The sequence below is a fragment of the Rhinolophus sinicus genome, chromosome 17 (assembly GCF_057876585.1).
Source record: "Rhinolophus sinicus isolate RSI-liver-muscle chromosome 17, RSI-T2T, whole genome shotgun sequence".
In the NCBI taxonomy this organism is placed as follows: domain Eukaryota; kingdom Metazoa; phylum Chordata; class Mammalia; order Chiroptera; family Rhinolophidae; genus Rhinolophus; species Rhinolophus sinicus.
Genome location: NC_142517.1, coordinates 197,477,701 through 197,490,140, shown reverse-complemented (window position 1 = coordinate 197,490,140; position 12,440 = coordinate 197,477,701). Strand labels below are relative to the sequence as shown.

The 12,440-nt window shown below is 54.6% G+C and overlaps 1 protein-coding gene across 2 annotated transcripts in view; it reads left to right on the top strand.

Moving 5' to 3' along the window:
- Positions 1–12,440, top strand: part of PTPRN (protein tyrosine phosphatase receptor type N) — an 18,765-nt gene extending 6,325 nt beyond the window's left edge. For both annotated transcript variants that reach the window (XM_019741818.3, XM_019741816.3), the window contains exons 6-23: positions 61–406; positions 832–963; positions 1,568–1,602; positions 2,621–2,895; positions 3,093–3,179; positions 3,494–3,573; positions 3,748–3,812; positions 4,457–4,675; positions 5,104–5,304; positions 5,405–5,552; positions 5,715–5,788; positions 6,024–6,101; positions 6,211–6,330; positions 7,553–7,719; positions 10,549–10,602; positions 11,271–11,335; positions 11,479–11,552; positions 11,768–12,440. In XM_019741818.3, the coding sequence (XP_019597377.3) occupies positions 61–406; positions 832–963; positions 1,568–1,602; positions 2,621–2,895; positions 3,093–3,179; positions 3,494–3,573; positions 3,748–3,812; positions 4,457–4,675; positions 5,104–5,304; positions 5,405–5,552; positions 5,715–5,788; positions 6,024–6,101; positions 6,211–6,330; positions 7,553–7,719; positions 10,549–10,602; positions 11,271–11,335; positions 11,479–11,552; positions 11,768–11,839 (2,292 nt within the window). In that variant the 3' untranslated portion in view covers positions 11,840–12,440. The remainder of the gene's footprint in view (positions 1–60; positions 407–831; positions 964–1,567; positions 1,603–2,620; positions 2,896–3,092; positions 3,180–3,493; positions 3,574–3,747; positions 3,813–4,456; positions 4,676–5,103; positions 5,305–5,404; positions 5,553–5,714; positions 5,789–6,023; positions 6,102–6,210; positions 6,331–7,552; positions 7,720–10,548; positions 10,603–11,270; positions 11,336–11,478; positions 11,553–11,767) is intronic.

The window sequence follows — 12,440 nt, the reverse complement described above, 5'->3', positions numbered from 1 at the left end:
ACCCCCACCCCAACCCTCCAGTCCTAATGTCTGCTTACCTGGATCTCTGGTTTCCCACAGTTTGGCTCCCGAGATGGCTCCCAGGGCTCAGAGAGCTCCCCAGGGATGGTCAGTGTTGGCCCCCTGCCCAAGGCCAATCCCCCTGCCCTCTTCAGCAGAACTGCCCCCAAGGGCATGTTTGGGGCTCACCCTGGCCACTCCTATGGGGACCCTCCAGGACCTTCACCTGCTCAGCTTTTCCAGGAGTCAGGGCTGCTCTACTTGGCCCAGGAGCTGCCAGTGCCCAGCAGGGCCAGGGCACCAAGGCTGCCAGAACAAGGGGGCAGCAGCCGGGCAGAGGACTCCTCAGAGGAGGAAGGACTCGAGGGTCGTGGGGAGAAGCCTCCTTCCCCAGCAGAGCAGCCAGGTAACAGTCTTCATCCACTGCCTGCCTGTGGGGGCTGTTTTGGGGGACTCCTTCTTGACTGTCCATGCACTTGTGAACTTGCCCTTTAAGTCATTCATACATGTAACTAATGTCTACTGATAACCCGATCAACGCCAGGCAGTAGGTAGGCAGTGGGGATACAGTGGGGGGTGGAGGTGACATGACTCTTCTTCAGAGGGAGAGTCCAGATGTCCCTGGTGGGCCTGAAGTGTGGTCTTGGCCCCAGGAAGGTCTTCCCCCCAAAGTGTGGACAAGGGCTGGAAGAACAGGGCGGGCGTCAGTGTCCTGGTGTTTGAGAAGGCGCTCTTAGATATGCTAGCCCCCTGCCACCCCCAACTCATCCATCTGTAACCCACAAGTGTATCTCGCCACCAGCTCTTAGCTCTGTGTCTGGCTCCCAGCAGATGTGACTCTGCAGAGACTGGCAGCTGTGCTGGCGGGCTATGGGGTGGAGCTCCGTCAGCTGACCCCTGAGCAGCTCTCCACCCTCTCCACCCTGCTGCAGCTTCTGCCCAAGGGTGCAGGACGAAATCTGGGTGAGTGTCCAGGCAGAGAGACCAGCACCTACCAGCCCCATGGAAGCCTATTGCCCCCATGGAGCTGCCTAGAGGGGAAGGGTCAGGGTCAGGGAAGGGCGTTCTTTTGAGACATGGGGTCCTTGGCAGCAAAGGGCAAGAAGCAAGGGGGTGCAATGAGAGCTGAGGAGTTAGACCAGGAAAGGACTGGAGGGTGGAAGTAATGGACAAAGAAGCCAATGGGGGGAGGGGGGTGCGGGGAGGTTGAGCAGAAATCCGGAGGCACTGAGAAGGGTGGGTGGGTGACAGTGAGGACCTAAAGAAGGGCATGGCCAATTCGGAGGAGAAGCCAATGATATACCGATAGAAGGAAGACAGAACAAATAGTTTTGAGAGGTGTGGCCAATGCCAGAGGGAAGAGTTGATAAAACAATGAATTATAAGACAGAAGCACAGTGGCACGAGGCCATGCTTAGGATGAGACCAGTGCCTGGGTCTTGGTCACTGACTGAGAGGAAAGCGGCCACAGCAGATGTAACAGCCTTAGGGCCTCTGGCCCTTCTCCCACCTGCGTTGTGTGGACTTTGGCCCTTTGGCCAGAGCCTTGTTTTTCCTGTCTCTACAGGAGGGATGGTAAACATTGGAGCTGACATCAAGAAAGTGAGTTCCAGCACCTCCCTGACCCATACGTGCCCCATGGCAGTAAACCCCCTTGCCGAAATCTAAACCTCAAGATCAGGACCCAGAATCTAAATCCTCCAAATCCTCATTTTGGGGAAACCAAGGCCCATAGACTGTGCATTGCCTAAGTCTCACCTCAAGTTGATGGCAGAACTCAGACTAGATAAGCTATAATTCTTTTTTTTTTTTTTAACTTTTGTTTATTTTAAGTGTGTTTTTCCGGGATCCATCATAAGGTAGAATTCTTTTTTATTTTATTTTGTTTTATTGGGGAAGAGTGTGTTTCTCCAGGACCCATCAGGGCCCATCAGCTCCAAGTCATTGTCCTTCAATCTAGTTGTGGAGGGCGCAGCTCAGCTCCAAGTCCAGTCGCCATTTTCAATCTTTAGTTGTGGGGGGCACAGCCCACCATCCCATGCGGGAATTGAACCAGCAACCTTGTTGTTGAGAGCTCACGCTCTAACCAACGGAGCCATCTGGCTGCCCCTCTGGCAGCTCAGTGGCAATAAGCTAGAATTCTTGATTCACTGCTTTTTTCCACTACAATCATTTGAGACCATGCTCTGAGGACCCCTAGGGGAAGAGGGGAGTCATGAACAGGCAGGCTCCTGACACCCCTGGAACTTGAGGAACTCTATCTGTTTCATGTGTTGGACGTCTAAGATTCCGTGGCTAAACCAAAATCTAAAAGGCATTGCCTGCCTATTCACCTTATAACCGTGCTCCAAAGATTCTCCCTACTCCAGCACCATCCTGTGGATTATCACTGATCATGTTCCTTTCATTCATTCATTCACTCATTCATTCATTCATCTCCTTGGCTCACTTTTCTGGGTGCCCTCTCTGTATCCAACCCTGAACTGGACCCTGGGGATAGAAAGAGGAGCACGTCCTAAGCTCCACTGTAGGGAACTCAGGGTCTAGGATGTGGACTCCTCCCTCCCCCCCCCCCCCAGACCCTCTACTGCCCAGAGACCATATCCTCTCTTCTAAACAGACAGTGGAGGAGCAGATGCAGGGTGGAGACACAGCAGAGCCTCCACCCCCTACACCTTCCCTGCCGGGATACCCCACTGCCGGCCCCACCTCCAATAAAGCCCAGCAGGTGCTGAGCTCTGGATCCTCTGAGCCCCCCAAAGCTGCTGGCCCTCCTGCCATGCCTGTCCTGATAGAGAAGAAAAGTCCACTGGGCCAGAGCCAGCGCACAGCAGCGGGGCAGCCTTCAGCTCAGCCAGCAGCGGAGGAGTATGGCTACATTGTCACTGACCAGAAGTAAGGGCTCCAGCCTGGGGAAGTCTTCCAGTCCCCTAGGGGTTGGGCTGGCCTGCCTGGCAGGAAGCAGAGAGTAGAAATCTAGATGTGAAGTAGAAGGAGGGATGGGCTGCTCTGCACTCCTGGAGGTGGCCCGTTTCAAGAAGGTGGCCAAGAGGATCCCCACCTTCCTTCCTCTGCCTGCTGCCTACCTCCAGGCCCCTGAGTCTGGCTGCAGGAGTGAAGCTGCTGGAGATCCTGGCTGAGCATGTGCACATGTCCTCGGGCAGCTTCATCAACATCAGGTGGGCTGGCATCTGGCTGGGGAGGCAGGGATCTAGAAGTGGCTTGAGTGGGGGGAGGGAGGCTAGAGGAGCTTGGGGAAGAGGGGAAGGAGACAAGCTCTGGGTCAGAGGTGTTCCCAGCTGCATTGCAGGTACAGCCACACTAGCCCTGTTGCTGGCCCCATCCAGTATCTCCCTGGCCTCAAACACCTTTGTAGGGCATCTCTGATCAACTGCAGCCCCACCCTCTAATGCGGAGAGAGTCAGAGCTGGCCGCTGTTCTAGAGCCTGGGGTCTACGGTTGGTGAGGTAGTAACATAATTCCTATTTGGCAGTGTGGTGGGACCAGCCCTCACCTTCCGCATACGGCACAACGAACAGAACCTGTCTTTGGCTGATGTGACCCGGCAAGCTGGTAAATACTGCCTGGCCCCAGCTCCAGCCCTAGCAGGATATACCCAGGCCATGGCTGATGCTCCCCTTGAAATAGTCTAAGCCCACATGGGCTGTGCCAGCCACCTGGCATAACATGGCATGGGGTGGGGACCACATGGAGCTGGAGAGAGCCTGACCAGTGTCCTCCCTGCAGGGCTGGTGAAGTCTGAACTGGAAGCACAGACAGGGCTCCAGATCTTGCAGACAGGAGTGGGACAGGTATGAGCTAACTGGAGAATCAGGCAAAGCCCCAGAGGGCTGATATCGCCCACAAGAGACCAAGGCAAACTTGACAGGACAACGAGCTGAAACCTATACCTGGCTGGCCCAACCCACTTCTCCAAAGCAGCCCTCCCCCATGCCGTTTTCTTTCTGGCCAGCAGATGGCCCCAGTGGCTCTTCCTGCAGTCCCAGCCTTCCATAGGAAGGCGGACTTTCCGCTTGGCAAGAACTGCCTGAGATGCCCATAGCCTTCGGAGCCATCTCTAAATTCCAAGGGACAACCTTACACAGAAGGACACTGAACTCAAAATATGGTTCTATTCTGCATCTAACGCTGATGCCTCATATTCTATTATTTGATTCCTTGGGTTTTTCTCTCCACTTCTCTACGTCCATTTTTTAATGCAAATACTCCTGGTGGGGGTCACCCACTCAGCCTCTGGCAGTGTAGTTTGGCTGAGTTGGTCTGATGGGGATTGAGAAGGAGTTTCTTGGGTCCATCTGAACCCTTCTGCCAGTCCCGGCATGTCCCTCCCCCTCCCCCCCAGCTTTGCCCCAGAAGGTAGCCAGCAGGGAGCAGAAGCAGCTCCTAAATCTCTCCCCACCACTGCCCCCCCTTGATTCTAGCCTTGTTCCCACAGAGGGAGGAGGCAGCTGCAGTCCTTCCCAGACCAGCCCGCAGCACGTCTCCCATGCGCTCAGTGCTGCTCACTCTGGTGGCCCTGGCGGGCGTGGCTGGGCTGCTGGTGGCTCTGGCAGTGGCCCTGTGTATGCGGCAGCATGCACGGCAGCGGGACAAGGAGCGCCTGGCAGCCCTGGGACCCGAGGGGGCCCATGGCGACACTACATTTGAGTACCAGGTGTGCAGCCCAGAAGCTTGTTGAGGAGAGGGAATGGAAGAGGTGTGGGAGTCTGGGTCTCTCATGGGGTTAGAGCGGGGAGTTGGATGGGGAGTGAGCACCCATCTCTTGGAATGTTTTATGGGGGGCACTGGAGGAGCCCCAGGAGGGGTGTTGGGAGGGTGTTTTGAAAGGATGGGAATTGGGAGCAGATGGTCCCTAGTTTCTTCCAGTGTTGCGATTCTGGCATTCTGAGAGTCAGCTCTGTAATATCTGAGGTTGGCATAGGCACCACCCAAGCAGAACAGCTCCCAAAAAGGACGAGGACCAGGGCAGAAGAGGAGGTCATTCAGATCTATCAAGGAGAAGCCTAGCACCCAAGATTGAACTCAGGACCCTGTTGCAAAGGCTTCAGGGACGTTGGACCCTGCCTGATCCCTCCTTTGCAGGACCTGTGCCGCCAGCACATGGCTACCAAGTCCCTGTTCAGCCGGGCAGAGGGTCCATCGGAGCCTTCTCGAGTGAGCAGCGTGTCCTCCCAGTTCAGCGACGCGGCCCAGGCCAGCCCCAGCTCCCACAGCAGCACCCCGTCTTGGTGCGAGGAGCCCGCCCAGGCCAACATGGACATTTCCACGGGACACATGATTCTGGTCAGGACGGGGCCTGGGCCCAGAGCGTGTGAGAGGACAGGATGGCAGGAGGGGCTGGGCTGGTGGGGCGGGACAGAGCCAGTCTGTGGTGTCCCTGCAGGCATACATGGAGGACCACCTGCGGAACCGGGACCGCTTGGCCAAGGAGTGGCAGGCCCTGTGTGCCTACCAGGCAGAGCCCAACACCTGTGCCACGGCTCAGGGGGAGGGCAACATCAAAAAGAACCGCCACCCCGACTTCCTGCCCTGTGAGTGAGTCCTGCTGGCCAACCCAGCCCAGCTTCTCTCTGCTGGGAACTCTGGAGGGCTTGGGGGAAGGGACTGGACTCCTGGCTCAGGCTGAGTGGCAGAGGTGCCAGGACCCCAGTGACTGGAGGGGAACCTGGGGGTGGGATGTGGGGTCTGTGCAGATGACCACGCCCGCATCAAGCTGAAGGTGGAGAGCAGCCCTTCTCGGAGTGATTACATCAATGCCAGCCCCATTGTGAGTGGCCCTGGCTCCTGCCCCCATCTCTGCCCCGTTTTCATCCTCCCCCTATAAACTCCATTCCCATATAATCACCATCCTCCCCATCTGAAGCCGTGGATGGGGCCTGATGTCCTAGAGTGGAAATGGAGGGTCCTCAGGCTCCCCCAGACCTTGGCCTTTTCCCTTTGACCAAGCCTCTCCATAGCAGCATTTCCCATTCTGGCTCATGATATATCTTTCCTGCCCCCAGATTGAGCACGACCCTAGGATGCCAGCCTACATAGCCACGCAGGGCCCGCTGTCCCATACCATCGCAGACTTCTGGCAGGTGGGCTCTTGGAGGGAGGCTTCTCCAGGAAACAGGGGCCCTGTGGGCAGCCAGGGCCAGCCAGGTCCCAGGAGGTTAGAATGGAGCTTACCTGAGTCTCTGTCCCTAGATGGTATGGGAGAGTGGCTGCACCGTCATTGTCATGCTGACCCCACTGGTGGAGGATGGTGTCAAGCAATGTGATCGCTACTGGCCAGATGAGGGCTCCTCCCTCTACCACATATATGAGGTCAGCAGGACCCCATGGCTCCGGGAAAATGGGAGTAGGGAAAGTAGACGGTAAACATTCATACATGTATGAATATATTTCTACACCGGGGGTGCCAAACAAATGTATACAAATGAACACTTTGGTCAGCGTTGCTCATGCAGTAGTTCGCTGTAATCAGAAGTGTCTGGATATTGATGGTAACCACTATGAGCACCTCATGTAATTGCAGAAGTCGAACGTGACTTGTATTCATCTTTTGTTATCAGTATATATTGAGTATTACAATTTTAATACAGTTTTCCTTTCTTAAAATATGTATACATTTTTGGCACCCTCTGTGTGTGTATATACATATATATGTGTGTGTGTGTGTGTGTGTATGTGTATATACACACACATACGTGCATGTGTGTCCAGTCTAGGGCCCAAAAGCATTTGTAGGGACCTATCGTGAAAGGTACAGAAATAAAACTATAAAACCGCCGAAACTGAAGTAAGAAGCTAAGAGCCAAGAGTATGAGACAGGGAAGATAAGTGTGCCTAAAGACCAAGATTAAGACCTACTTCAATTAAGTCTAATTTAGTCCCGAGTTCCCTGGAGGCCAAAGTAAAGAAAGAAATATGTTGCTTATGAAAAATAGAAACAAACTTTTTCATTAGGGGATAGGATAGGTAGGAGGAAAATAGGCTGAAACAAGGCAGGGGAAAGAGGAACAGATTCCGGACCAGTGGGAGAAGGTGACCCCCTGTAAGACAAGAGACTTGAAGAGCACAACAGAAGCTTCTCATTACCAGATGAGTACTGGATAGTAGATTATTCATTACCAGGTAAACACTCAACAGCTTTTTTTTTAAGTTTTTTTTTCTTTTTTTTCTGGTCTTACTCATGTTAAAGAAAAAAATTAAATTACAAAATTTCAGCAAAGTTTATGTGTGTGTAGCACAGAAACTTTGCTAGACTCTGTGAGGAAGAGGAAATAAAAACTGGCCTTGAGAAGCTCACAATAGTTATATCTAGATGGAAAAGCCACCAGTTGTCCTCAGCATAGAACAGTGACACAGACAGCTAGGGTCATTGGAGACACCTGGGACAGTCGGGTAGGGGGGTGGGTAAGCTTCCTGGAAGATTTAGAACTTGAAGTGGCCTGGGAAGCTGGGAGGATTTGGAGAGACCAAGGAGCGAGCACGCAGACCTAGAGAGGCCTTGATGTGCTCAGGCCCGGAACGCACTCCCCGGCAGGTGAACCTGGTGTCGGAGCACATTTGGTGCGAGGACTTCCTGGTGCGGAGCTTCTACCTGAAAAACGTGCAAACCCAGGAGACGCGCACGCTCACGCAGTTCCACTTCCTCAGCTGGCCGGCAGAGGGCACTCCGGCCTCCACTCGGCCCCTGCTGGACTTTCGTAGGTGAGCGTCCTGGGCGCCTCTGAAAAGCTGGGCGGTGCGGGCCTGCCGCCGTCTGTAAGGCGGCCGCGAGGGGGGCTCGGAGGACCCGCGGAGAGAGCCGCGCAAGAGCAGGGCACCGGGCGTTGGGCTCCTCCTCAGCCCTCCTCCTGGGGCCCCGGGTCTTGGGAGGCAGACCCTCTAGGCTGACCGTGAGCCTGGCCTCTGACCTCCAGCCGCCCCCTTCTAGACACCCCAAACCAGGACTGTCTTGCTGTGCCCATCCCTCCACCCGTATGGTCCAGCTCCTTTTCGCTGTCTCCCTCTCAGGGCCTTTTTTTCTCCCGTCTTCACTGGCTCCTTCCCTTTTACCCACTTCTCCAAGAACAGCTCACCTTTTTGCAGGCTCCTTGCCTCTCTCCTCTGCGTCTGCTTGGCCCCTGCCGCATGACTGTTCTGTGTCTGCTGAACCCTCGCTGTCTCTTACTCCCTCTCGCCCATCTCCCCCTCTTTATCCCTCTGTCTCTTTGCCTCTATTTTTATTGCTCTCCCGCTCTCTTTCCTTCTCTTTCCCTTCCCTTCCCTTTCCTCTTCTGTCTCCCTCCACCTTTCCTCTCCCCCTCATCTCTGTCTCTATCATTCTGTCCCTTTTTTACCCTCTATCCCATTTCTCTCTCTTGTTCTGTCTCTTCCCTCCCCCTTTTTCTTCATTTCCCTCCCTTCTCTGCCCCTCTCTCTCTGTCTCGTCCCCTACATGTCACTGCCTCCCCCTCTCTGTCCTTCTCTCTCCCCTCCCTCCTCTGTCTCTCTCTCTCTCTCTCTTTCTCACAGCTGCCAGTGTCATTTTTGTGATCTGCAACTAGTATTCTCACTCCAGTTGCATAGTCACAAAAGTGATCATTGGCAGGTGTGGCCGCTGCATGAACAGGACAGACAGGACATGTGGACCCAGGGACCACCCCAAAGGCAGCTGGGGGAGCTGAGGGCTCGGGGGACACAGGGAAGAGACAAATACTATCAAAGGGAGGGCTGGAGAATCTCTGGATTCTTGGGGACTCAGTGGAACGGTGGGGGCTGGCATGGGAAGCTAACTGAGGGACTTACCGTTCTGACACCAAAACTGAAACCGCATCCAGACCAGGCCTCTAGCTCCTCTGCCTTCCCCTGAGAAGCCTGTCACCACTGGCAGGGGCCTCCCTCACACTGTGACCTCTTCCTGCTTCTCTTAGCTTTGCCAGGCTGGCCTGAGGTCCCTAGATGCTGGGCAGAGAGCAAAGGAGCAGAGCTGGGGAGGTTCTAGGAATAGTTTCTGAGCCTCAGAACAATGGTTTCTAACTGGGGCCTGAGGCACATTGCTTCTTCAAAGCAATGCCAGGGGCATTGAAGCGATTTCCTGTTTTCCACATTTTAAAAATCCTTGTAGAACATGGACCCTTTTTAAGACTGCACAGGTAAGCTAAAAGGTTATGTTCCTTTGCTTTAGGCTAGAATTATGTCAACTCAGTTGGCATTAGATACCCAGAACAAATTCATTGCTGCTTAATAAATATAATTTGGTGACGATCCAACAGAGAGAAGGCAAAATAATTTTTTTAAGTCCCAGAAAGTGACCCGGAGCAAATTCTTTGATCTTCCTCTGTTTCCTTACCTGTGAAATGAGGATGATGACCCACATTTTAGGGGGTTGTTGCAAGAGTCCATAGGATAAAGTCTATAAAATCTAGTTTAAGTTCCTGGCACACAGCAAGGCTCAATTCTAGATACTATTTATTATCATTATTATTAAATGGTTGGAAGCCACTGTTGCAACTTCTGTTCAACCCCAGCCCTCTGACGTACAAGCCAATGTGCTAGAAAACCAGGTGGACTCCTGTAAAACCATTCAGATTCACCTGAGCCCTACAAGTCTGGTGGAGCCAGGAAGCTGCCCCTGAAACAGTCTGCTAACCCCTAAGAAGGTTCTCCCTATTCCTAAACCATTGGAGGTATCAGGAGTGTGCAGGTGACTCTCAAAGCAAGAAGGTTATAAGGGACAAGGGCAAGTTAGACTGGGCCACCAAAGGAGGGAGAAATCCCCTGCTCCTTGCTGAGCGGTGGTCAGGGCAGCAGAGAAGAGTCTGAGATCCAAGTGGACCCCAAGTCTGAACATGACCCAACCACAGAGCACCTGTGCTGAGACGAGGCTGATCCAGGGGGATAGGGAGCAGCACACTGTTCAGAGTTGAGGGATTGTCCTCCCCTGGCCAAAGGGACTTGTGCCCAGGTCTACCTGACCTCACAGCTGATGACTAAAGGGACCCTGAGTGGGGAGGAGAACAGCCTGGGCAGTCGTAGAGGAGGGCAGAGGCTCAGAGCAGGGATGTGGCACGATTGACACCCCTGAAGTCGGCAAAAGCCTGCCATCCTCAGACTTCTGGCAGAGGTGGCTGTTAATATTATTATGTATTATCATTAATAATAGCTACCATTTATTGAGCATCTACTGTGTGCCAGACCTTGCACTTAGTTCATTACATGGATTATCTCATGTAATCATAGTACAAACCTTAAGGAGAAGGTTACTATGACTATCATACCCTTTCTACAGGTAAGAAAACTGAGGCTGAAAGAGGTGAAATCAGTTGTTCCAGGTGCATAGTCTGGGCACATAGCTTGTAAGTGACAAGGCAAGCCCAGTGCTGCCCACATCACCTCTGGTTCTTTGTCTTCAGCCTTGACTCCTTTCTCCAGCCCTCTTTCCTCCTCCGTCCTGGGCATGTGGGTAGAAGAGAAAGAGAGGCCCGCACGTGTGTGTTTCAGTTCCCTTTTTCCTCTGCGGGTGCCCCTGGCCCTCATACCTATTTCTTGTTGCAGGAAGGTGAACAAGTGCTACCGGGGCCGCTCCTGCCCCATCATCGTGCACTGCAGGTGCGTGGAGAGGGGCGGTGGGACGGGTGGGGATGGAAGGGTTTGGGATGGTCCTGGCCAGAGGGCCCTGGGGTGGGCATTCCTGATTCCCACCCCTCAGTGCCCGGCTCCCCTGCACACTGCCTGCCTGTCCCCTGGATGCCTGCAATCTACAGCCTGGAGGCCACATTCAGCATACCATGTTTTTTTAATGGCCCATGAACTAAGAATGGCGTTCACAGTTTATAATGGTTAAAGGGAAGGAAAAAGAAGAAGACTGTGCAAGAGAGACTATATGTGGCCCACAAAGGTGAAAATATTTACCATCTGTCCATTTACACACACAAAAATGTGTTGAACAAAAAGCCTGGCCAGAGGCTGGAAACCCAATCCCATTTCCTCCTGCTGCCTCCACCCCAGGGCTGAGCGGCTGAGCTAGGGCTCTCCTTTCTCATTGGCCCACTGCCCAAGTGACACCCCATGGGTCACAGGCTTCCAACTCAAGGCCCGATTCCGGGGCCCAGGTGCTATGACCACTCCCTCAACCTCAGCTCACTCACTGCTTCCTCAAGCCAACCCTAGTGGCTCCACCAGTGTCCTCCCCACCCCAAGCCTCCATGTCCCCTGCTCCCCTCCCCTTTCTGCTGGATCCTGAGCTGAGCTGAGCCTGACGCCATCTCCTGTTTCAGCGATGGTGCAGGGCGCACTGGCACCTACGTTCTCATCGACATGGTACTGAACCGCATGGCCAAAGGTGAGGACCTTCCCCATAGTGCCCAAGCTCAGCCCCAGGCTTTGCCCAGTCCTCCAAGCTTCCCACCCCAGGACGGCCCAGGGTTTCCGGGTCTTATCCTGCTCTGGACATCCACTGAGCAGCCCCGTTCCTCCTGCCCCCAGGAGTGAAGGAGATTGACATTGCTGCCACCCTGGAGCATGTCCGTGACCAGCGGCCTGGCCTTGTCCGCTCTAAGGTGACTGTTCCTCCCTGTCCCAACCCTTGAAGCCACCCTTGCCCAGGGAAGCCAGCAGCAGCCTGCCTCTCCCGCCTGCCTCTGTACCTCCCCCAAAAGGACTTTTCCCTCTTCCCAGTGGTGTCCCCAGCTCCCCTCCCCCAAAGGCCCTTCCCATTGGGGCCAGAGCAGAAGCCAGGCCTACCCATGACTGTCCTCTCGCCCTCCCTCCCCAGGACCAGTTTGAATTTGCCCTGACAGCTGTGGCGGAGGAGGTGAATGCCATCCTCAAGGCCTTGCCCCAGTGAGCCCCCGGGAGTCCCCTCGGTGGGCAGCCAGCCTCCATTCCCTCTTTCTTGCCTGTGTGAGCATCTATCTGTGTATCCACTCTGCGGTCCCCCACCCGCATCTTGGCCCCTCCTGGGCATGCTCAGCCCTTCCAAGAGGAGTGTGTAGGGAAGGTAGGGGTAGTGGGAAGAGGCAGGTCTGCCCAGCCTTGTGCATGCCAGAGCCTGGGGGCATCCCGTGGGGGAGCTGGCAGCCGGGCAGGAGGAGGAAAGTCACGGGCAGTTATCACAGCCAGTGCCTTCTCCTGCTGGAGTTCCCTGGCCCCCATCTCTCGCCATTCGGGATGCTCCTAACATGTCTCTGTGGACAGAACAGGGTGGAGGGGCTGCCACACCCAGCTCCCCCTGCTTTCCAAGCCCTAGCTCCTGCTGCCCTGTCCTGCCTCCCTGACCCACACTCCGGCCCCCACCCTTCCGGCCCCCTCCCTCAGAGCTCCTCTCCCCAATCCCCTGCCCTCCTCCCACATGCCACTCAACTCTCTCCCTCTGGCGCAGAACATTTCTAGAAAAATCTACTTTTGTATCAATACGAATAAAGTTAGTGTCGTGTGTGCAGCTGCAA